The sequence below is a fragment of the Sebastes fasciatus genome, chromosome 11, assembly GCF_043250625.1.
Source record: "Sebastes fasciatus isolate fSebFas1 chromosome 11, fSebFas1.pri, whole genome shotgun sequence".
NCBI classification, from domain to species: Eukaryota; Metazoa; Chordata; class Actinopteri; order Perciformes; family Sebastidae; genus Sebastes; species Sebastes fasciatus.
The window spans coordinates 21,656,405-21,681,783 of record NC_133805.1 but is presented as its reverse complement, the minus strand read 5'-3'; the positions used below and the strand labels follow the sequence as shown (position 1 = coordinate 21,681,783).

The following is a 25,379-nucleotide window of genomic DNA, read 5'->3' as shown; positions in this document are numbered from 1 at the left end:
GAGGGAAGGTGTCCCACAAGGAAGACGATAGACAAGTGAAAGGTCCAGATGTTACTCGAGAAGCAAAAAAGGCAAGTATTCATTTTCGTCCCAAGAAATAAAATATTTCCCTTACCTCTGACTGTCAGAGAAGCAGTGGAAGTGTGGTTACCCACTGTGAAAGTGACTGTTCCCGAGTCAGCTGGGGTGACGCCTCTGAGTGTGAGGCTGTGTACCCGGCCCTCAGACCTGATCAAGTTCATTTCATTATTCTGTAGTGGGACATCCTGAAGTTTCCACTGGGCCAGAGGTGCCTCCTCGCGAGAAACCAGACATTCAAAGCGGACATCTTCATCCTCGTACACGACGCAGCTCTCCAAGAATTTCAGTATGCTAACCTCGACCTCTGTTTGACAAATACATTTCAGCAGGATAGTTACATATTTGTTGTGTGAAGTTCTTGACAAAGATATAGTTCAAGTTGCTCCTGAGCTGTTATTGTGAGTAGCAAGTGAAGAAACACAGTGAAGGGTGTGTTAATGTTTGTGAAGAGAGACCACAGAAAGGCACAAATGATAAGAGATGAGTGATCAAGGTCAACAGAAAAGTGTTTGTGTGAAGTGCTTTGAAAACCGTGAAGAACGAGAATACAAGTGGGATGAGAAATAATACTTCAATATTTAAATGCAGTCAAGAAGACAGCAAACAGGATCTCCAGATGAAAGGTTGATGCACTTCATGCTCAAGTGTGGTGGAGTGGTGTAAGACACGTAGAGAGACGTGAATCGAGTGGGGGCATGAGAAGGACAGTTTTAAATAGACAGCTCCTACCCTGCACAGTGAGGACAGCTGAAGTCCTCTGGTTGCCTGTATCACAGGAGTATTCTCCCGAGTCAGCTCCCTGCAGTTTATAGACGATGAGCTCGACTATGGTTCCTTCCTGTTTCAGGTGATACTTGCTGCTGGATGCCAGCACCCTGTCACCACACCTCCAGACAACACTGGCTCCCGGCTTTGTGGTCTCACAGCGAAGATTAGCGTTCTCCCCTTCCCGTCCTTCAAGGTTCTGCAGCTGGGTTTTGAAAAGGACGGCCTGGGCTGCAGGGGACGAGGTGGAGGGAATAAGGATAAAAAAAAACTTAGGACAACCGAGAGAATGCTGGCAAAATGTATAGCCCGCCATACACATTAAACTACTAAAGTCAAAAAGTATGGTGGAAGTCGGTCCTAATCCTTAAATCATGTCAAATCCCAAATGTGTTCCTCATTAATCACAGTCAACGATAGCTTAAAGGGACTATTTGTAACTTTCAGAAATGCTTGTTAACAGCGACACCTGTGGCCGTTAAGTCAACGAAAGTCAGCGTCGGGCTTGCGCTTGCTCGCTCTAAATAGACATGAACCAGCATCGCTCAAAACAGTGAGGCGACACACGTCAGCTAAAACCACAATATCACTCTATATTTCAGCTGCTTGGCAGTAATGATAGCTGACCACACGAAGGTGTCTCCATGAATCAATGATGATACTAGTGTTGGCTTTTCCTGCTTCAGCCTCCGGGGCTGAAGCAAGAAAAGCGGGTCGGTGCCGAGGCTGAAGCAGGAAGAGAAACGTTATAGTCTCCCGACTGCGCCCGCAGGGAGACACCGGCACCCAGTCGGAGGCGATAACGTTTCTCGCTGCGGAGCCCCGTCACTTCACAAGACACGGGAAACCTCTGTTGGTCTGGAGGAGCTGCAGCATTTATTTCTGCACAAACGTCCACTGTACATTCACTAGATATTCTCAGAGCTAAACTAACTCTTCTGCAGTGTGGAGTGAGCGCGCATGCACGTCTAGTAGAGGTGGAGCGAGACAGCAAGAACGTGTGTGTGAGTGAATGCAAGCAGGCAGAGGAGGAGAGTGTCCGCCCACACGCGAGCACGCATATGCATGCGAGCGCGCATGGGATCCCGACCCGGTAGATTTATACGTGTAAAAAATTACAAACAGTCCCTTTAAGCATAACCTAAATGCCAGAAAAGAGACACCTCTCCTGTATTTATTGTTTTCATCACACACTACATAATAATGTATCTATACAACCAACATTAGCTAAAATTGGATAAAATAAAAGCTTATTTTTATATAACTCATGTTCAATGTTCAATATTTACAATAACACAACTTTTAGTCAAGCAAGTCTTCAGTAACTCAAGTATCTCCACTACAAAACAACAGGTTTTAGCAAGCATACCCTTCACAGCTAGTTGTGCGGTGCTTTGACGGACACCGGTGTCACATGTGTAACTCCCAGCATCCTCTGGGTCAACATCATGGATTACTAGTGAAGCCAGGTGTCCCGTTTGTCTAATTTCATACTTGGCACAAGGGCAAAGACCAAGTTCTCCTTTCTTCCACTCCAAAGGAACAGCAGGTTTAGAGAGCTCACAGTGCAGGGTCACACTGTCCCCCTCAGCAGCCATTTGGCTCTCAAGCTCTTTTGTGAAAAGAACTGGGGCAGCTGATGAATGAAAGGACAAGGTCAAGAATGAGTGAGATAAAGAAGAATGGATTCAAAAATGAAATGAAAGACTCGATGGCAGAAGAAGCCAGAATGAGACGTTGACATGGTCTCCATCCTACCATTTACTACAAGAGAGGCTGTGAGTACTGTGTCTTCTGAACAGCACGAGTAGCTTCCTGTGTCTCCAGGTGTCAAATCCAAGATGTGTAGCTCATAACTGAATCCCGTTTGTTTCATTTGGTACTTTTCTCCACAACTCAGTACTTGAGTTTCCTTCTTCCACTCGACGGGGAGTCCAGGTTTAGAAAGCTCACATTGCAAAGTGACACTATCTTCCTCCACAGCCTCCTGGCTCTCCAGGTCTCGGATGACTATGATTGGAAGAACTGGGGATTGAACCAATTAGATAAGGTGTTGATTTGTATCGTTGTAACTCCGGTTTTCAAAATCCCAGATAAAGACTAAAGTATGCTGTGTAAAAATATGCACATTTTCAACTTACCTGACTGAGCATTTGATATTTTGCAAAAGTAAAAACAAAAAAAGAAAATTAAACAAGTGAAACGTATGGCTACTTTGATATATATACACACACATACACACACAACACTGGTACACAGCCAATGATCCTTACTCCCCTTCAAAACAGGGGGCCACCTAAGCATTTATCGAGTCCATCAAACATAGCTCTTAATTATTCTTTTATGGCGACAACAACAAGCCAGAAGAAAGCAAATCTTGCATTCAAGATTCAAGAGGTGAATACGAAGTGAGCAACAACAAGCCAGACTGATTACACAGCATACAAAAATCCACATGGAAAACAAAAAAAACTGAGAGGAATAAACTAGGGCTGTCCTCAACCATAAAAATTCTTAACTGAGTAACACAAATTTTTGTCGACTAATTGATTAGTTGACTTAATCGACAGATCAGTTTTTCCACAAAGAATCACACAAAAGCACCGTTTTAAATCTTGTATTTACCAGAGATGTGCTCACAAGTTTCTTGGAACTAAGTCATTCAGCATGAAAAAAGCATAAAAAAAATGACCAATCGACTAAAGAACTCTTAGTCGACTAAGACCAAAATGACCGATTAGTCGACTAATCGACTAAGAGGGGGCAGCCCTAGAATAAACAATGTGCGGGTGCCACAGAAACTTTTGAAATTTTTATATCCAGCTTTGTAGGCTCTGGATTTGGGATGACTTTTAAAAACAGCAGGTTTTTGAATATCTGCAGGTGTAACTTAATTAGACCTTAAATATGTACTGTATTAAACACAGAGCAGCTCAAATGCAACAATGATAGTGTGATTTAAGCCGGATAAAGCAACAAAGGATGTTGCCAAACTGATACATTACACAAAAAAACATCAACAACAATGAAATCAATTGTGAGGATTGATTGACTCCGACTAAATGCAATTGCCAATAAACAATTTCCATCTCGTCAGCCAACAAGAACAACTGTGACAACAGAACAAATGTGCCAGACTATTGACAAAACCCTCATGAGGCTGGATGTGTAGTATAAGCTATCACAGCATGTGACTGGGCAAAAACCAGAGCATACAAGAAACCTACTGAATACCAACAGAATCCCATTTACACTCAGTACAAACTGTGTTTTTGTTCCTTTATAACACTACCACATACCTTCAACTCTGTTTTTGTACTCCTGCTTCTCAGGTTCAACTGTGGAGGTCACTGCTGAAGCTGCTGGCTTCTCTGCTGTAACTGAAGTTATTTGTAGACAATATAATGTAGGTTTTAATTCAACTTAAATAATGTGGAAGTCTTCACCAACACACTGAACAAGACGACAAATCAAAAGCAATGTGCCACACACGTTTTGGAGCCACAACGTCCAAGACAACACGATAACGTCTTCACATCATTGAAATTTGTCTGAGCTGACAGTGGTGAAAGCTCATCGCTTCATTTTTCAGATGATATGTATATTCATGCAATGTGCAACAAGAAAAGCAGTATCTTAAAAAACAATGACCAAGAGCGTGTTCAACAAAGACAGTAGTGCTATACTGTATATAGATAATGTTAGACTATGGGTTCATCCCTTCCACCACTTTTTTGGAATCCTTAGAGTGTAATGTCACAGCAGCTGGAGCATCTGGCCGCCTCTCTGCTGTGATAAAACATTTAAGACTGATTATAACTGAATCACTGCAGAGCCAGCAGCCACAAATCGTATTTCTAATTATCTCTATTCATTAATCGCCTATTAATCCAGTTAGCGTTTGCTGAGTACACGTGCAATATTTACGCAATATATTATACACTTTCATCTCTCACATTGTTGAGGTTGTTCACATCACATCATCAGTAACTCCAATCACTGACCTATGACTGGAGCTTTTAATATAAGCACAACAACATACACTGAAGCCTAAGCACAGGGTCACAAGCCACAATACAGTATACAGTGCGTCTCACAAACCAACAAGTGACAATTATCTTCAGTATATGATAAATAGCTGCTCATAAATTTCTTTTATGCTCTTTCAATCATTTTACTACCACCAAAAACCCCAAGAAGCACAAACACTTAACAAAAGGAATCACAAGACACTGCTGTGCGAGAACAGTTGAAAAACATCACATAAAAGCGATGGCCAAGCATTAATACAACATCCAATATAGGGCTGGGTGATATATTAATATTATATCAATATCGTGATATGAGACTAGATATCGTCTTTGATTTTGGATATCGTAATATGGCATAAGCGTCGTCTTTTCCTGGTTTTAAAGGCTGCATTACAGTAAAGTGATGTAATGTTCTGATCTTTTCATCTGTTCTAGCTGTTCTATTATTTGCTTTTACCCACTTAGTCATTACATCCACATTATTGATGATTATTTATTAAAAATCTCATCGTGTAAATATCTTGTAAAAGCACCAGTGGTCAACCCTATCGTCGCAATATAAATATCGAAGTATTTGGTAGGGATGCACCGATACGATACCGGATATCGAGGGAATACTGACCTAACGAGCTGGATCAGATATCGGTGACAATGAATCTATTCAATTTAGTTCTATGTTTATATACTATATTTATTCTATACTGGAATTGTAATTCTTGTTTGTTTTAACAACTTGTTGCCACATTAAAAAGGTGACTTGAATATACTTAGACTTCAATTGTAATTCATGTTAATTTTGAAGACTTTTTTTACCAAGTTGCTGGTGCACAATTTATTTTAATAATAAATAACTATTCAGTCAATTTATATCTATGTATTTATGTGTTACATTTTATTTTACAAAGTTAGAAAAGTGATGTTTAAGTCAAGCCTGATGTTGCCTTACACATAACAGAATGATCCCAGTCACTTCCACACAGGGAGGGATACAGCTTATTAATTAAACACTGGTATCGGATCGGTACTCGGTTTCGTTAACAGTATCCACACTGAAAAAGTCGGATCGGTGCATCCTCAGAAATTGGTAAGAATATTGTGATATTTGATTTTCTCCATATCACCCAGCCATAAGCCAATGTGATTCAATATATTATACCATCTCTCCCTATATTTATATTGTGACATTCTGTTAACCTAACCTTAACAACTAATTTGACCATATGTTATGTAAATATACACTATAGATACACCAGCTCAGTAGAGAAAGAACACCTGCATTTGGCAACACAAAGACTGATGGGGATGTGACAAGAGACAACGAAGAAGCACAAGGCTGATAAAGAGCTAAAATCATTCCATACCTTCTATTAGCTCTTTGGTCCCCTGCCTCTGTGTGTCTTGTTTTGCGGCTATTCCAGCAGCAGTCTTTTCAACTTGGATAAAACACAACATTAACTTCACAATCTCACAGTGATGAGTCCTATAACCTGAAGACAACAGCCAACCAGAGATAGTAAAGCACACATACACGCAAATGGCCCAGTGCAACCGGTCTACTGTAATACTGCAATAACAATTCAAGCCTCTCTCTCATCTCACAGACCATTATCAATAATCCAACACACACAGAAGCAATGCAACACAGTACTGCCAAAGTGCCATAAACATATAGCATCAAAATGTTCAACATTCAACACAGACTGGAGTAAACAAAGCTTTAAAACAACTGGACAAAATATTGTATTTGCCACTAAATGATTGACAAAACAGCGACACACACTAGGGCTAACAAGAAAACAAAAGCCATCTTCTTAATATATTTGACACATTCATCAGGCAACATAACCTACAGCACAGACAGTAAATCCAAACTGAGTTGCCTAGTTCTTCTTTCTTGTAAAGAGTGTTTTTCTACAAGCCTGAAATTACATCTGGAACAAAACAAATGACGACCATGCTTACAGTATCAACGGATGTCACAGTATAGGACAAAAGCCATGCAAACATTTGTCTCATTACCTTCACCTCCCACTTTGAGCTCTCGAGAATCACTCTGGATCTCCTGTTTGAGAAGCTGTTGTGTAGGAGTCTGTCCAGCAGTTGGCAGTGTCGTAGCTATGAAATTTAACACAACATTGGACCCACAATTTGAATTTGCCTTTGGATAGCACTATAGCTACATGTAATAACAGCTTATGTGAACAAAGACATGTCTCCATACCAATAAGTCAGCCTCCACAACCCAGAAACCACAGAAATCAACAGATGTTGAGACTGAAACTATCTTTTTTGCTCACAATACTAGCTACAAGCCCCCAAAATGACACAGATCATGACAATTAACTGGTGAATAACAAAAGCCACATTTACCAGCAGGCAGATGAAATAGTGCAGGTCAGGTCAGAAATATAAAGGTAGAGTAAAAGTTCCTTCAAGCAACAAGACACAGTTTAAGCCAATTCACGACCCAACAAGTTTTTATCTGATAACACCAGTCAGCAGCCAATAACAAGAACCTGAAGACAACAAACAACCAGAGCTAGTAAAGCACACATAAACACAAATAACCCAGTACAACCAGTCTGCTGTCGCCTGTTTACAACTTGGCAGACTGACAAATGTCCTTATGTTAGATGATGTCCATACAGTAAGTGTCAAAAGGAGGCTAAGCAATATGTGTGAGAACACAATGGAAATCAATGAAGGTTCAAGCAATAACAATTCAAGCCTCTCTCTCATCTCACAGACCATTATCAATAATCCAACACACACAGAAGCAATCCAACAAAGTACTGCCAAAGTGCCATAAACATATAGCATCAAAATGTTCAACATTCAACACAGACTGGAGTAAACAAAGCTTTAAAACAACTGGACAAAATACTGTATTTGCCACAAAATGATGGACAAAACAGCAACACACACTAAGGCTGACAAGAAAACAAAAGCCATCTTCTTAATATATTTGACACATTCATCAGGCAACATAACCTACAGCACAGACAGTAAATCCAAACTGAGTTGCCTAGTTCTTCTTTCTTGTAAAGAGTGTTTTTCTACAAGCCTGAAATTACATCTGGAACAAAACAAATGACGACCATGCTTACAGTATCAAAAGATGTCACAGTATAGGACAAAAGCCATGCAAACATGTGTCTCATTACCTTCACCTCCCACTTTGAGCTCTCGAGAATCACTCTGGATCTCCTGTTTGAGAAGCTGTTGTGTAGGAGTCTGTCCAGTAGTTAGCAGTGTCGCAGCTATGAAATTTAACACAACATTGGACCCACAATTTGAATTTGCCTTTGGATAGCACTATAGCTACATGTAATAACAGCTAATGTGAGCAAAGACATGTCTCCATACCAATAAGTCAGCCTCCACAACCCAGAAATCTTCAGATGTTGAGTCTGAAACTATCTTTTTTTCTCTCACAATACTAGCTACAATCCCCCAAAATGACACAGATCATGACAATCAACTGGTGAATAACAAAAGCCACATTTACCAGCAGGCAGATGAAATAGTGCAGGTCAGGTCAGAAATATAAAGGTAGAGTAAAAGTTCCTTCAAGCAACAAGACACAGTTTAAGCCAATTCACGACCCAACAAGTTTGTATCTGATAACACCAGTCAGCAGCCAATAACAAGAACCTGAAGACAACAAACAACCAGAGCTAGTAAAGCACACATAAACACAAATAACCCAGTACAACCAGTCTGCTGTCGCCTGTTTACAACTTGGCAGACTGACAAATATCCTCATGTTCAATTACATATACTAATGTGCATACAGTAGGAGTGTAAGAAAATATAGATTTTAAAATATATTTATTGTTATTATTGTTGTTTGTTGATATTATATATATATTGTTGTAATTGTTTGTCATCACTATTATGTGGTCATATTATGTTCTGTATATTATTCTTGTGTTTTCTATAACATTGTGAATATTTTAACATTATTTAGGTGGGGGCTTCAAATAAGCCCAGTGGGTTTTCTGCCTCTTACTGCACTCTATATTATTTGTTATTTTTGTGTATTCTTAAATTGTGCAAAAATAAAAATCTAGATACACTTGAGTATCACGATTTTATGTTTTGTAATACTGTATCAATTCTCAGATTGCACAAAAAGTACTACTATGATGTTGGATGTTACAGGGACTGTGATAAATGCAAATGCAGATCCCACAGTTCTGATTGCATCAAAAAAGTAAACTTTTTTTAACTAGATTCTTATGCATATGGCGGTGTGTTCTTTATCCTATGACAGGTTTCCTAAAATTACATTTATTGTTTTTAATTTGCCTAATGTTGTTTGGATGCACTAGTTGTATCTATGTTCTAATGTCTGGTATTGACTTGCCTTCTGTCGCTACCTCTGGGCCAGGTTGTCATTGTAAAGGAGAAAAGTTTCACAATTGTCTTATCTGGTTAAATAAAGGTAAAATAACAAAAAAACTAATAATAAAATACAGTATTGCAATATATTGTGATGTATAGAATTGTAACCCTTGTATCATGATATGTATCGTATCATCAGATTCTTGCCAATACACAGGCCTACCACACAGTAGGTGTCAAAACAAGGGGAAGCAATATGGGTGACAACAGAACGCAGCAATCAAAATCAATAAATGTACAAGCAATACCAATTCAAGCCTCTGCCTTCTCTCACAGACCATTATCAATAATGCAACACACAGCAGCAGCAATCCAACACAGTACCGCCAAAGTGCCATAAACAACCAAATTCAGTATTTGCCACAAAATAGAATTGACAGAACAGCTGCAATACAGACAAAGGATAACAAGAAAACAAAAGCCTCTTAATATATTTGACACATTCACCGGGCAGCATGACCGACAGTCTCATTACCTTCACCTCCCACTTTGAGCTCTCGAGAATCACTTTGTATCTCCTGTTTGAGGAACTGTTGTGTAGGAGTCTGTCCAGTAGTTTGCAGTGTTGCAGCTATGAAATTGAACACAACATTGGACCCACAATTTGAAGTTGCATTGGGATAGCTCTGGCTAATAACAGCTAATGGGAACAAAAACATGTCTCCATACCAATAAGTCAGCCTCCATGCAACAAAGTAACCCAGAGACCACAGAAATCCACAGATGTTGAAATTAAAACTATCTTTTTTTTTTTTTTTTTTTTTTACAATAGTAGCGCAATCCCAAAAATGACATTTAACGGGCAAATAAAAAAGCCACATTAACCAGCAGACAGATGACATAGCACAGGGCAAATCCATATTTAGCCTTACAGCAATTCCTTGAAGCAACAAGACACAATGTAAGCCATTTCATGACCCAACAGCGTTCTGTCTGATAACACCAGTCAGCAGCCAAGACATGGTTTGACAGTTTGAGCTTAATGTGTGTTTCCCACTTTTGGCTTAACAAAGCAATGCGTTGCATACACTGATTAATTACAAATGCACACGGGCTAAATAACCAAGCGAAGCCAAGAATCTTCGAGAATTACCTTCTACTGTCTCATATATCTCTTGCCGCTTGTCTTTAACAGCTATGGACGGAGCTTCAGAGGTCTTGTCTGAAATACGAATATGATATTGACATAGAAATGCTGCATAAAGTATAGTTGCAGCAACCAGTGACATTGTCAGACCTACAGTGTTTAACATGAACACCTGAGCAAAGCCAGTGTAACTGCCACAAATTCAAAGACCTTCAGTCTTCCTAAACCACACAAATATAACGTAAAGGACATTGAATCATGCCACAAACAAGTAGATTATGCACATGTGAATTCCAGCCAACAACAGGTATCATTCTCAAACCATCAACGTGCTACCAGCACAACTGGCACAAATAAAAGGCTTCTTATTTATTCTTTGTTTTAAATTAGCTGGTTATGCTACACATACTGCACACTGAAGAAAAAGACCCACATAAAAACTGCAAAACACAATCCTACTGTAGGACAAAAGGAACATTTGACACAGAAGTGGCCCACAAAATCTGGTAAATTGGAAAGAAATAATGGGGCAAGAATATATCTATCATAACCTATATAGGTCAAAAGGCACAAGCCCAACTTAAGGGCTGGCTGCACCTAGCAACACAAAGGCCATTATCAAGATGGACAGAGCACATAAAGCTGAAAGTCAAGCCAGCACATCACCGTCTTCCTTCCATACCTTCCACTGTTTCATTGGTCTCCTGCCTCTTAGATTCCAGTTTAGTGGCTGAAGGAGGAGCTGACAGCTTCACAGCTGAGAGGAAACAATTCAGAATGCTGTAACATACTTGATCTTCTACAGGACTTGACTGTCAAAATTAAAAACTAAATATCACCTGACAAAATGGCTCACAACATGTATATCAAAACAATTTCAGGAATCAGCAAGCACCATCAAACATAGTTGATAACTACAATACAACATGAACAAAAATATGTTGGCTTCAACAGACAAGAACAATTTATGGACCAGCATACATATAATATGAGTGGTCAAGACTACTACCAAGAAAAACAAAAACATAAGACACTGAAAACAGCAGCAACAAGCACGGTCTGCTAAAATGACAAAGATTCTTTGGTTTGTTTTGTAATCTCAAATGCACAGAGGGAAAAAGAAAAAGTGAAAAAAGTGATGAAACAAAAGATTCCAAAGAAAAGATCAAAATTCAAACTCTGTATCACAGCACAGTACACACAAAGCGATCCAGGCAAAGACACCCAACCGACTGATCCACCACATACAATGTGAAGGAGACATCTGATGAATCTGATGTTAGACATCCACATAGAACGCTGACATTTTGTGAGCCAGCAAACCGAAACAAGACAACAAAAAACAAAGAGACAGCAACAGAAATGTCATAGCAAAAGCAAATATTTAAATACAAGTGCTTCAGTCAAGACAAAATCGAAGTGTAACACAAATATTCATCCTATCAATTCAACATCAATGTTTAAATCAGTCTATGATTAAATCTGAACAATGTATATCTTGCATTGACACAGATAAATAAACATGTTACACCGCAAAATGCATTTTTCTAAATTACAAAGAAACATCTTAATACACTGTAGAGGTTTAAATCACAAATCCTCCTACCCTTGATGTTGACACTGGCTGTGGTCTTCTGGTCTCCACACACACAGCTGTAGTCTCCACTGTCTTCTGGCACCACTTTGTTGATCAGGAGTTCGCTCACAGAGGCCTTCTGCTTCATCTGGTACTTGTCTCCGGACCTCAGGGCCTGTGTCCCCTTCTTCCACTCCACTGGGACTCCAGGTTTAGAGAGCTCACAACACAGAGTAACACTTACTCCCTCTTCAGCCTCCTGGCTCTCCAGCTTCTGTTTGAAGGTCACTGGTTGGGCTGAACATTTATTAGTTGGTTAGCAGTGAGTGGCATGCCATGACATAAAATGTAGAAAAAATAATGAAACAAAAAATAAACACTGACAATTTGCAATTCACAATGACATCCCGACTCCAAAACATGTCTAAATCTGTATATACAAGAAGCCGTTCTTTACAGTTTTTTAAAAACGTTCCATGGATTGAATCTTTAAAACTCCTCCTCCTACCCTTAATGTTGACACTGGCTGTGGTCTTCTGGTCTCCACACACACAGCTGTAGTCTCCACTGTCTTCTGGCACCACTTTGTTGATCAGGAGTTCACTCACAGAGGTCTTCTGCATAATCTGGTACTTTTCTCCAGACTTCAGGACCTGTGTTCCCTTCTTCCACTCCACTGGGACTCCAGGTTTAGAGAGCTCACAATGCAGAGTAACACTTGCTCCCTCTTCAGCCTCCTGGCTCTCCAGCTTCTGTTTGAAGGTCACTGGTTGGGCTGAACATTTATTAGTTACTTAGCAATCAGTGGCATGCCATGACATAAAAATAAAAAAAAAAGTAATGAAACAAAAAATAAACACTGACAAGTTGCAATGCACAAATAAATGCAGACTCCAAAACACATATGTCTACTTATGTACATACAAGAAGCCATTCTATACAGTTTTTGAAAAATGTTACATGGGTTGAATCTATAAAAATCCTCTTCCTACCCTTAATATTGATGCTGGCTATGGTCTTCTGGTCTCCACACACACAGCTGTAGTCTCCACTGTCTTCTGGCACCACTTTGTTGATCAGGAGTTCGTTCACAGAGGTCTTCTGCATCATCTGGTACTTTTCTCCGGACTTCAGGACCTGTGTTCCCTTCTTCCACTCCACTGGGACTCCAGGTTTAGAGAGCTCACAATGCAGAGTAACACTTGCCCCCTCTTCGGCCTCCTGGCTCTCCAGCTTCTGTTTGAAGGTCACTGGTTGGGCTGAACATTTATTAGTTACTTAGCAATCAGTGGCATGCCATGACATAAAATATAGAAACAAATATCGAAACAAAAAACAAACACTGACAAGTTGCAATGCACAATGAAATGCAGACTCCAAAACACATATGCCTAATATGTACATACAAGAAGCCGTTCTATACAGTTTATAAAAAACGTTCAACGGATCGAATCTTTAGAAATCCTCCTCCTACCCTTAATGTTGACACTGGCTGTGGTCTTCTGGTCTCCACACACACAGCTGTAGTCTCCACTGTCTTCTGGCACCACTTTGTTGATCAGGAGTTCGTTCACAGAGGCCTTCTGCATCATCTGGTACTTTTCTCCAGACTTCAGGACCTGTGTCCCCTTCTTCCACTCCACTGGGACTCCAGGTTTAGAGAGCTCACAACGCAGAGTAACACTTGCTCCCTCCTCAGCCTCCTGGCTCTCCAGCTTCTGTTTGAAGGTCACTGGTTGGGCTGAACATTTTTTAGTTGGTTAGCAGTGAGTGGCATGTCATGTAATAACACATGAAACAAACACATAAAACAAACAAAAAAAACACTGACCATTTGCAATCCATGATGACATAAAGACTGCAAAACAAACATGTCTGAATGTGCATACATATAAAAAGCTGTTATATACAATTTTTTCTTTTCTTGTTACTTGGACCGACTCTTTGAAAATCCTCTTCCTACCCTTAATGTTGAGGCTGGCTGTGGTCTTCTGGTCTCCACACACACAGCTGTAGTCTCCACTGTCTTCTGGCACCACTTTGTTGATGAGGAGTTCGTTCACAGAGGTCTTCTGCTTCATCTGGTACTTTTCTCCAGACTTCAGGACCTGTGTTCCCTTCTTCCACTCCACAGGTACTCCAGGTTTAGAGAGCTCACAACGCAGAGTAACACTTGTATCCTCCTCAGCCTCCTGGCGCTCCAGCTTCTGTTTGAAGGTCACTGGTTGGGCTGAACATTTATTAGTTACTTAGCAATCAGTGGCATGCCATGACATAAAATAAAGAAAACAATAATGAAAGAAAAAAACAAACACTAACAAGTTGCAATGCACAATGAAATGCAGACTCCAAAACACATCTGCCTAATATGTACATACAAGAAGCCGTTCTATACAGTTTTTAAAAAACGTTCAACGGATCGAATCTTTAGAAATCCTCCTCCTACCCTTAATGGTGAGGCTGGCTGTGGTGTTCTGGTCTCCACACACACAGCTGTAGTCTCCACTGTCTTCTGGCACCACTTTGTTGATCAGGAGTTCATTCACAGAGGCCTTCTGTATCATCTGGTACTTTTCTCCAGACTTCAGGACCTGTGTCCCCTTCTTCCACTCCATTGGGACTCCAGGTTTAGAGAGCTCACAACGCAGAGTAACATTTGCTCCCTCTTCAGCCTCCTGGCTCTCCAGCTTGTGTTTGAAGGTCACTGGTTGGGCTGAACATTTATTAGTTGGTTAGCAGTCAGTGGCATGCCATGACGTGAAATGTAGAAAAAATAATGACACCAAAAACAAACACGGACAAGTTGTAATTCACAATGACATCCAGACTCCAAAACATGTCTAAATATGTACATACAAGAAGCCGTTCTTTACAGTTTTTTTAAAATGTTCCATGGATCGAATCTTTAGAAATCCTCTTCCTACCCTTAATGTTGACACTGGCTGTGGTCTTCTGGTCTCCACACACACAGCTGTAGTCTCCACTGTCTTCTGGCACCACTTTGTTGATGAGGAGTTCATTCACAGAGGTCTTCTGCATCATATGGTACTTTTCTCCAGACTTCAGGACCTGTGTTCCCTTCTTCCACTCCACTGGGACTCCAGGTTTAGAGAGCTCACAACGCAGAGTAACACTTGCTCCCTCCTCAGCCTCCTGGCTCTCCAGCTTCTGTTTGAAGGTCGGCGGCAATGCTGTACAACCAAGTTTTCATTACTTGTCAAAACGTGTGAAATAAATAGTTTGACATAGGTTGTAACAAAACACGACAAACACAACTCCTTTGGGAAATATAACACATACACTTGTTTTATGCAAATATAAAACTTTTCTGAAAAAGACTTCATGAATCCATACCGATGACTTTTACAGTTGCAGATGTCTTCTGGTCCCCGCACATGCAAGAATACTCTCCACTGTCTTCAACCTCCAAATTCTTGATCTGAAGCTCACAAGAAGTCTCCTCCATCTTCATCCCATACTTCTCTCCAGCTTTGAGAATTTCAGAGCCTTTCTTCCACTGAACACCGTCCGCAGGTTTCGATAACTTGCAGCAAAGTGTCACAGTCTCCCCTTGCTTTTTCTCCTGGTTCTTGAGCTTCTCTTTAAAACTGGCAGGCAGGGCTAAAATAAAATGAACATTGACTTGATTACATGAAACAGGCTGTTGAATTTTGTTGGGTTGCAATGGAGGATGGAAAATGATTAGAGGTGAAAATGATGTGAGTTGTTGTGCTCCAGTTGTCCAACGTTTTTGGAACCCAAGCATTATTCCAACAGTTGGGATGACGTTCCTTTAGATGAAGGTTTATCTACAACAGTGCACTTTATCTAAAAACAAACAATACAATGCAACAGAATGAAATCCTTTTTGAAATGCACTAGGGATCACCAACAAAGTAAACATTCCTTTATGCAGTGCACAGACCTTGCATAACAAGACAATGCATTTGGGAACAGGTCACTTTGAAACATTTGCACATGCTGGTGGATGTCGTTCACAATTTGTGGATGTGCAAACAGTCTCTCAATCATACAAACCCCAAGACAAAGAATAGAATGATGCTTAACAAAAGAGCAAAGCAGACCCTTCAGTAAAAACACTCACAATCAAAATACTGAAAACAAATTTCTATTAGGAAAATACGGACGATTTAGTAACAATTCAATCTAATCTATGGTACTTTTGACAAATCTACACAGTACGTAGATTTGTGCGCAGTGTTACCTTTGACAACAAGGGACACGTATACTTCCTGATCCCCAGCAACCACAGAGATGGTGCCTGAGTCCCAGGGAGTCAGCTCTCTTACAGTAAGAGAGTGGAAACCCCCCTCTAGAACGTGAATATCATTGAGCGGGCTCGGCAGCAGCGGGGTATGATCTAAGCACCACTGTACATGGGGCAGATCAGCAGGACGGACACGGCAAACAAATGTAGCAGATTCCCCTTCAAAACAATTAACATCCTGTGGTTTTTCCACTATAACCACCGTCTGGCCTTTAAAAGCAAAACCAAACCAAACTATGAGTAACATGACATTCATCTCATTGACCTCAAAAACCTTGCAAAATACATTAACAGTAAAATGCTCAAGGCAAATAGCTCTTCAAACAGAATTCATACAAATATTCAGCTCTGCAAGACAAAAACTTACCCCAAACTTGTTTACATATAAACGTATGTTCTTACCGTTGACTGTCACCTTTGCCATGCTCTTTGCGGTGCCCACGTCACAAGTGTAGATATCAGTGTCTTTCTCCTCCAGGTGTTTGATGGTGAGAGTTAAGATCCCCTCCTTCTGGGACATCTCATATTGACCTCCAGCCCTGAGCTCTGTGTGACCTTTAAGCCATACCACAGTGGATGGGGTTTGTGCAGTCTCACATTGCAAGGTCACAGAGCTCTTCTCCTCAGCTACACTGTCCTTAAGTGCTTTAGTGAATTTATGGATTGGCTCTGTTAAAAAAAAAAAAAAAATCAAGTAGTTAAATACACCTGAAAATAAGCTTAGTAGGTCCTCTTTAAATACTTTCGCTGTCAAAGAAGAAAAGTGCTGTGAGATGGGAGTAGTAAATACAGAATTTGCAGTCTTACCCTTGATTTCGAGCTTGGCTTTAGTGGTTGCACCTCCAACAACTTCACAACTGTACTCTCCGGAGTCTTGAGCAGAGACATTATGGATGGTCATCTTCATGACCCTATCCTCTTGGCTAATGTCATACTTCTGGCTCTTTCTGATGGCTTTGCCTTCCTTGGCCCACTTTACAGTGGAACTAGCATGTGTTACCTCACAGGTAAATACAGCATCTTCCCCGTGAACAACACTAACATTCTGTAGTCCTTTAGACACAGAGGAAGCTTTGCCTGCAACAAATGGATCATAACATGTTTATTTTAATACCTTAATATTTTTCCAACTTTGTCTAGGCCTCTTAAATATATAGCTTACCTTCAACTGTTAATGTTGTTTTGGAGCTCAGGTCTTTAATGTTGAAGACCACCTCTCCAGCATCAGCAGGAGTGACATCATTAATGGTCAGCATGTACTTGCGTCCTTTACTGGTGACTTTGAAGTGGCCTCCATTTGCGATAGTGCGGCCATTAAGAGTCCAGGAACACTCATCTGTGCTCTCACGAGATAAGATGCACTCAAAGCTACACGGCTCTCCCTCATTCACCTCAGCAGACTTCAGCCATTTGGTAATTCCAATGCCAATCTCTAAATTTGGGGTCAGAGAGCATACATGTAAATTGGTGAAGATGCCAAACAATATGTATGAAGGCTACACTGTAAAACTGTATATCTAAAATAACAGTACCTCTTACGGTGACCTTTGCTTTAGAAATCTCAGTTCCAAGATCACAACTATACTCTCCAGCGTCTTCTTTGGTGACGTCCTTGATGATCAGTCCCAGAGACTTGCCTGTGTGAAGGATCTCATACTTTGATCCAGCCTTCAAGACTTTACCTTCTTTTTTCCATGTGGGAGAAACCCTGGGCTTGGACGCCTCGCATGCCAGAGTTATCATGCCTTTCTCCTCTCCAATGACATCATCTAGAGACTTGAGGAACACAGCACGCTTCTCTGGAGGGGGATTGAGAGAGTAAAGAATGACTGAGGGATATTATTATGTTCTCACCTTTTGGGTGGACTGGGGTAAGCCACAGAAATGTGTCTCATGACCTAATGATTCTATCAGAGTATGATCACGCATGTAGACGCAATTTCCTGCCTCAAAGGGATAGTTCTGGTGTTTTGAAGTGGAGTTGTATGAAGTACTTATCCATAGTCAGTGTATTACCTACGGTAGATGACGGTCGACACGGCCCCTGTTTGGAGAAACAGACAGGAGTACTGTCATCGAAGCAAAGCAATGTACTGCTGTGGACGGGGCCGGCAGCAAAACGTATTTTAACCACCTAAATGAAAGGCTCACCTACAAAAAATCAATATCACTTTAAGTGTACGCTATATTTACATTTTGTTTTGACAGTTTACCTTGTCGTCAGACAGCCCTTTCCAATGGGGAACTGACGCCGTTGTATCCATCTATGCTCTCGCCAAAGGCACCAGACTCCATTGAAAAAAACTGTAATTTTACCTTGCAGCACACGGGCGTTGCTGTTCTACCGCTGCCTCAATCAGTTTGTTTGTTTGTGCTATTGGGTGACTTTGATTAGTTCAGATTCACCAAAGTCACACAATAGCACAAACAAACAAACCGACCGAGGCAGCGGTAGACCAGCAACTCCCGTGTTCCGCGAGGAGTCTGGTGGCTTTGGTGAGAGCATATATAACGGCTTCAGTTCCCTATCAGAAACATAGACTGTATAGCTGTCTCACGGCAAGGTAAACCGGCAAAAATATTCTAAATATAGCGTACATTTAAACTGATTGATTTTTTTAGGTGGTTTTCTTTAAGGTGACTAAAATACGTTTTGCTGCCAAGCCCGTCCACAGCAGTACATTGCTTTGGTTTTGTGCGGTAACTCCTGTCTGCTTCTCCAAACTGGGGTCGTGGTAATACACTGACCATGGATAAGTACCTCATACAACCCCACTTCAAAACAGCCAGACTATCGCTTTAACCTGATATTCATACAGTCATTTATTTTTTGTGAAACGTAGTGCATGACAGTTCCTACCTTTCACCGTAAGTGTCACAGACTCTTTCACTTTGCGGACTTGAAAGGTGATAGTCCCCCCATCCTGAGGCGCCAAGTTCTTCAGTGTGAGCTTGTGAACCTTCCCATCATGAGTGATGGTGTTGACTTCATTAGTGAAGAGCACCTTGTCTTTCAGAAGCCACTGTGCCTCTTCATCGGCATAGTTGATCTCACATGTGAACACTGCATCGTTGTCTTCATCAACCTCTGTGTCAGCCAAGTGCTTGGTGATCTTAATTTCACGCACTAGACAGAAGAAATAAGACAGTTTTAGTTTGGAGACAATTATAAAACAGCTTCATGTGAAGGTTTTAATAAGAAAAAACTGCTCTATTTCGTGTGGTATTCAATGGTCCATTATTTACCTTCAACAGCAAGTGTCCCTTTGGTCTCAGCAGGTCCAGACTGACAGCGGTACTCTCCACTGTCTTCCTCAGTCAACCTTTGAATGGTAAGTTGAGCCCTTGTAGCATCTTGCTTCATGTTATACTTGTCTGACGCTGCCAGAGGAACCTGACCTTTGAACCAATTAACTTCTTTGGGTGAGGTAGAGAATTTGCAGCTGAGTATAGCAGAGCTTTTCTCCTTCCCCTTCACATCTTTCATGGGCTCTGTAATCTCAAGTGGACGCTCTAAATGTGAGGAACAGTATGTGATTAGACTCAGGATATATTTACCTACAACAGTATCACAATACACGGGTTATTGCGGTCAACTGCTGTAGAAACGTGATTAATTTACCTTTGACTGTGAGCTGGGCTAAAGATTTGCTCTTCCCAGCCGTAAACTGCACAGGCCCCGTCATCGATGCTTTGGTCTTTTTGAAAGTGAGACGGTGCATGGTGCCTTCTTTCTCCATCTCGACATCAGCGCTCTCCTGTACAGCTGCTCCATTCAGAGTCCATATAGGCGGTTTCACCAGTTCCATACTGATTTCAACTTCAAAAACAGCTGCAAAGGGTTCTGTCACTTCTACTGAACTAAGCTCCCGCACAATGCTGATGGACTGCTCTGGAGGGGTGAACGAAAAGAGAATGGTTTAGTTAGAAGTCAATGTTGTGATTTCATAAAATAAAAGTCATGCTGGTTTATAGTAAAGGATCACACCAATGGTTTAGCCTTTTTAAGACCCATATCAAACTACATTACTGCCAAATGTTGCACAAGTGGACAGAAATCAAGAAATGCATTCCAATATTTTGTGTGTGATATAAAAATCAACTTGCAGGAGCTTTAACCTTAAGATAAGTAATACACCAATGAGCACCTTTGTTTTATGTCATTCCAGAGGGTAGGGGGAAAAAAACATAGTATCCTTTGAAAAATGTTCAGTAATAATGTAAAGTATACAGGACAGCGTGGCCAATGCAGATTTTTGAGGCAGATAGCATACTTTTGAGGCCGATGTCAATATTTGGGAGTTTAAAAAATCTGATAACACTATATTGGCCAATAGTAAACACATAATGGAAATAAACAATCTTAATGCAGACCCCTTAGATTTGTTCCTTTTTTTCAGTTGATACCAAGATACATACCAAGCGGGACATTTTATACCGTTGAAAAATAAACCTATATCTGATGGACAAACCATCTAATGGAAATTAATTCTATAATTCTGTACTGCAATTTTCAACATACACTTATTCAGACATATCTACATTAAGATAATCGGCCGATACATCTGCCTTGCCGGTTTATCCGTCTAGCTCTAGTATACAGACTGTGTATGCAGTTAGTGGGCTAAAATATGCACAACCATCTGTATGGTCCTCAAACAGTTCTTCAATATTATAGCAATAATAATCCATTAGTTTAATAATAGCCCACATATGATTACTTAAAGATAAAGATACACTACCAACAATTGCTCCCATTCCCTCCAAATTTTCTTAAAACTCAAATATGAAGAATGTTTACAATAGTGGGGATTTGTTCTGGAGCTACAGCTAACTCAATGATGTTGTCTTATAAACTAAACTAATATGATAATCCATTATTAGTAATAACTGTTTGAAAATGTACCATTGACTTGAAATAAGCAAAAACAACACATCATGTGAATTAAATAGAATATAAATTATAACACAATTACGACATGCAGTTCAAATCAATGACCAATTGTCTTATTTTAAAGCCTCTATATACTTGTAGTACACTGACACAGGTGTTTTCACCCATTTTGGATGACTGGACAATAGTATTCTGTCAGCCATGACAATGTGAGAGCCAGCATGCACAATGCAAAGACCCACGTAAACAAAGCAGCTAAATGGAATTCAACCATCAATACATTTATCATTTACAATTGTATTTTTCTACTGTGACATGCCCTAATGGCTACTTTGAAAAAGGCCTATTCATTGTCCATGGACTTGTAATGACCTCACGTAGGTCTACGCAATCAGAATGAATGAAAACACCTGCGTGGGTTACTTTACCTGCAGTAGTGGTACAGTTTTGTTAATTTATTGCACACATAATTTAAAATACCCATTACTATGTTGATTAATTTAGTAGGTCAGGTTTGTTCCAAAATGTCCAAGCGATAAATCAACATGGATGGATTGATGGATAGATGGATAGATGGATAGATGGATAGATGGATAGATGGATACATACATAGATAGACAGACAGACAGATACCTCATTGTCAAGGAGTCTGATGGCTTGTTTTGTCCGAATATAATGTACATGTACATCTACATGTACATATCCATATATACAGTCATATACAGTCATATACTGTACATAAATGCCCTACAATTGATAAACCTGACACTAAGCCTACAATCAACTTTTGTCATCCTCCATCCTGTTACCTTCCACGAGTAGTTTACAGGATGTCTTATCATCAGTGGCGTCACAGGTGTAGGTGTCTTCGTCCACGGAGTCCACATCGTTGATGGTGAGTTTTCGGCACACATCTTCACTTTTGATCTCGTACTTCTTGCCGTCTTTGATCTCCGTCTTGTTCTTGTACCACTTCACCTTTGCGCTGGCACGTGACACTTGGCATTCAAGATGACCACGATGCTTATACATCGCTATCTTATCCCTGAGTTTCTTCACAAACTTGACAGGCAGCTCTACAGTAACAATAACACCGAATCAATTAACACTATCAGGTATGCCACAAAGAAAGATTAAAGGCTATCAATGCCAAAGCCTTGCCGAAGCTCTTGCCTAAGCGCGCTATAGGACAGGCAATCTTCATAATTAAATCATGTTATAGTCAAAGCAAATGGAGCTAATGAGTAACGGAAAATTAATGCTTTTGATGCACCATCAGCTCCAAACATGTTTTTGCAAAAGCTGAAGCAGACAGCAAGAATCTTGTAATGACACTACATTAAATGTGAATTACTGTGTGCCAGTCATTCTTGTTTATATATATCATATTGCTGTTCGATTGCAAACAGCGAGACACTGACATAGAAACTAGGAAACATGTGCATGTTGATGCAACTTAAAGCAACTTGTGGTAAACTGAGAGCAACGTATGCTATCTCATCTGTCTCATCTATCTCATACTCCTGGAGATTTCCAATCATCAGAGGACCCTAAAATCACTGAACCAATGATGCCTTCTCTATAGACCTACATTTAATCATCAACCCCTTGACAATAATCCTTACCCTCAGCTAGTAAAACAACATGAGAGTTGTGTTTCCTTTTGCCATCAGGACTCAATGAGGCATAACAATGTAAATGCAAGTTGCAACTGGATTTCCTATCTCACCAATACTGTCAGAATGATGCATTGTGTTTACTCTTAGCAAGACATTTCATCTAACTTTAGTGTGACCTTTTACATTTGGCTCACTAAACCAGTTGAAATGTTGAGGACAAATCACAAAATCATTCAGGAAATTTTGGTTTGCATGCAGACTTCTGTATCACATAATGATTTGTTTACAGTAGCCTAATTATTTATCATTTAGAGGAAGATAAGTTTTAAAATTTGCAGAGGTATTACATTATTTGCAACTTTCTGACAGCTTTTGTCACGGTGAATAGAAATAATCCATTTGCAACCACATCTGAACATTGTAACATAAGGGTTAGCTCATCCATGCAGCAATATACAGTTTGTGAGTTCAGCACATAACACACACTTGTTTACCTTTCACTTTCAGTTTTGCAGTTGAAGAGGCCTTGTCAGCTGTGAATTTAAACTCACCCATATCTTCTGGGGTGACAGACTTAAACAGCAGAACATAGGTTCTGCCTGGAATACGAAACAGACAGCTTTACTTGGAGATAATCATTATTCAGGTCAATTCTATAAAATTGCATGAATGTCCAGGTATAAACAGTACAAATTGGTGTACTACTTTCTTGAGAACTTACCCTCTTGTCTCATTTTGATGTTGTCACCGACTTTGAGTTTAACACTTCCTTTGTACCACTGGCAGTCCACTTCATCGTGTGAGATTTCACAGACAAACGCGGCACTCTCCTTCTCCATCACTTCCACATCCTCCAGCTTCTTAACAATCTTAATATCTCTGGCTGCAGGGAAAATATTTTCAGACGCTTCTATACACTGGAAATTGTTATAATATACCCTAAATAATGGTACCTGACTGATTTGATATCTTCATGACATGACTAATAATTACCATTAACGGTGAGCTTGGCGGCGGTGTTATCATCAGCAGAGCGACAGATGTAAGTGCCTGCATCTTCAGGGGTGCATCTGTTGATGACCAAAGTGCGTTTTCGGCCCAAGGAATGGATGCCAAAGTTCTTTCCTGGTTTCAGTTCCACGTCATCCTACAGATTAATCATTTTTTCCAATATGTTAGATATGTACTGTACAATTTTTAAATCTTATTATTTCACTCTCAAACTTATTCAAATAATTTCTCACCTTGAACCATTTAACATCTGCGTTTGTTCTGGACACTTCACATTCAAAACTAGCCTTCTCCTTCTCAGGAACACTGATATCCACAATGGGCCTGGAGATCGTAGCAGCAGGCTCTGTAGCATGAACACATGTTGGTCAAACAGTGACTAAACGATGGCCTTTGTGGCAGAATAGGTGCTGTACAAAAATAGAAGTTTGGTCGGCCAAGACCTACTGTAGCAGGAAGCAGCTCTCACCTGTGATGATCAGTTTGCCAGAACTATGTACTCCTTCTGCTTGGAAGGCAATAGTTCCTGCATCCTCCCTCTTGATATTGGACAAGGTTAAGGCGTGCTTCTTTCCCAGAGCTGTGATACGGCAATTCGCCCCAGACTTTAACTTGGCCCCATCCCTGGTCCAGGAGCCTTCAACATCAGCCTGGCTGAGTTCTACCTCAAGAGTTACCGTCTCCGTCTCATGTGCCTTGGTTTCTGTTAGACCCTTTATTACCTGGATCTTCTTCACTGAAGGGAGAAGGAGGAAATGTTTGAGTTTCATCATGCAAGTAAGGTGTCCTAGCTTCACACTGTATATACAATGTATATCCAAACGCACATTACTGGAGAATTATTTTTTGTACATATGTACTTAAATACTGTATATTGTATCTTAAACATGTGATTGTGGATTAGTCTTACTCTCCACACTGAGCTTAGCCTGGGTTTTGTCATCGAGAGTTTCACAGGAGTAGATGCCCCGGTCAGCGTAAGTCACACTCTTGAATACCAGAGCCTGCTTCGCTCCTTGTTTCTGAATCTCCATGTTTCCTGCAGGCTGCAGCACTACGCTGTTCTTCATCCACCTCACTTCATCTGATTGCTTACTGAGCTCCAGCTCCAGCTTCACTTCACTTTGCTCCTCCACTGTCAGGTTTTCTAGCTTTTTCTTAAATGTCACAGGCTCGTCTAATTGGGGCGCAAAGAAATGTCAAAGTTAATGAGGAAATGATATTACTTAACATAGATAAAAAATTATATTTTAACAAGAAATGCATGCTCTTACGCTGCACTTGTAGGGTAGCTTTGCAGCTTTTGCCTTCTGCGTCAACGTTAATCTCTCCAGCATCTTTTTGGGTGACGGAGGCGACAGTGAGTGAGTGACTGCCACCACCACGCTCAATCTTATACTTGGGCCCAGCTGTGACGGGTACATTGTTGTGGAACCATTTAACGTTGGCGTCCGCCGGGTTGACGGCGCACTTGAAAATGGCATCTTTTCCCTCCATTGCAGCCACATTGTTCAGTTTGGTGGTCAGCCTCACCAGTCTGGGTGCTGAAAGGAGCGTGTGACATCAAATGAAGCAGACTGATATGAAAGACAAAGTTTCTACCCTGAAACTTTGAATGTT

At 40.5% G+C, this 25,379-nt stretch overlaps 1 protein-coding gene across 1 annotated transcript in view; it reads right to left on the bottom strand.

Annotated features, from left to right (window-relative positions):
* The window catches only part of obscnb (obscurin, cytoskeletal calmodulin and titin-interacting RhoGEF b), a 73,875-nt gene that overhangs the window by 33,756 nt on the left and 14,740 nt on the right, over nt 1–25,379 (bottom strand). The window contains exons 18-44 of the mRNA XM_074651582.1: nt 25,034–25,303; nt 24,670–24,936; nt 24,229–24,495; nt 23,993–24,105; nt 23,742–23,895; nt 23,470–23,631; nt 23,243–23,347; nt 21,939–22,205; nt 19,858–20,127; nt 19,482–19,748; nt 19,096–19,362; nt 17,768–18,034; nt 17,398–17,667; nt 17,043–17,312; nt 16,638–16,904; nt 15,302–15,568; nt 14,872–15,138; nt 14,394–14,660; nt 13,911–14,177; nt 13,422–13,688; nt 12,940–13,206; nt 11,054–11,113; nt 10,378–10,446; nt 6,897–6,992; nt 6,239–6,310; nt 811–1,077; nt 116–385 (exon numbers count right to left, since the gene is read on the bottom strand). Of these exons, the coding sequence (XP_074507683.1) occupies nt 116–385; nt 811–1,077; nt 6,239–6,310; nt 6,897–6,992; nt 10,378–10,446; nt 11,054–11,113; nt 12,940–13,206; nt 13,422–13,688; nt 13,911–14,177; nt 14,394–14,660; nt 14,872–15,138; nt 15,302–15,568; nt 16,638–16,904; nt 17,043–17,312; nt 17,398–17,667; nt 17,768–18,034; nt 19,096–19,362; nt 19,482–19,748; nt 19,858–20,127; nt 21,939–22,205; nt 23,243–23,347; nt 23,470–23,631; nt 23,742–23,895; nt 23,993–24,105; nt 24,229–24,495; nt 24,670–24,936; nt 25,034–25,303 (5,919 nt within the window). The remainder of the gene's footprint in view (nt 1–115; nt 386–810; nt 1,078–6,238; nt 6,311–6,896; nt 6,993–10,377; nt 10,447–11,053; nt 11,114–12,939; nt 13,207–13,421; nt 13,689–13,910; nt 14,178–14,393; nt 14,661–14,871; nt 15,139–15,301; nt 15,569–16,637; nt 16,905–17,042; nt 17,313–17,397; nt 17,668–17,767; nt 18,035–19,095; nt 19,363–19,481; nt 19,749–19,857; nt 20,128–21,938; nt 22,206–23,242; nt 23,348–23,469; nt 23,632–23,741; nt 23,896–23,992; nt 24,106–24,228; nt 24,496–24,669; nt 24,937–25,033; nt 25,304–25,379) is intronic.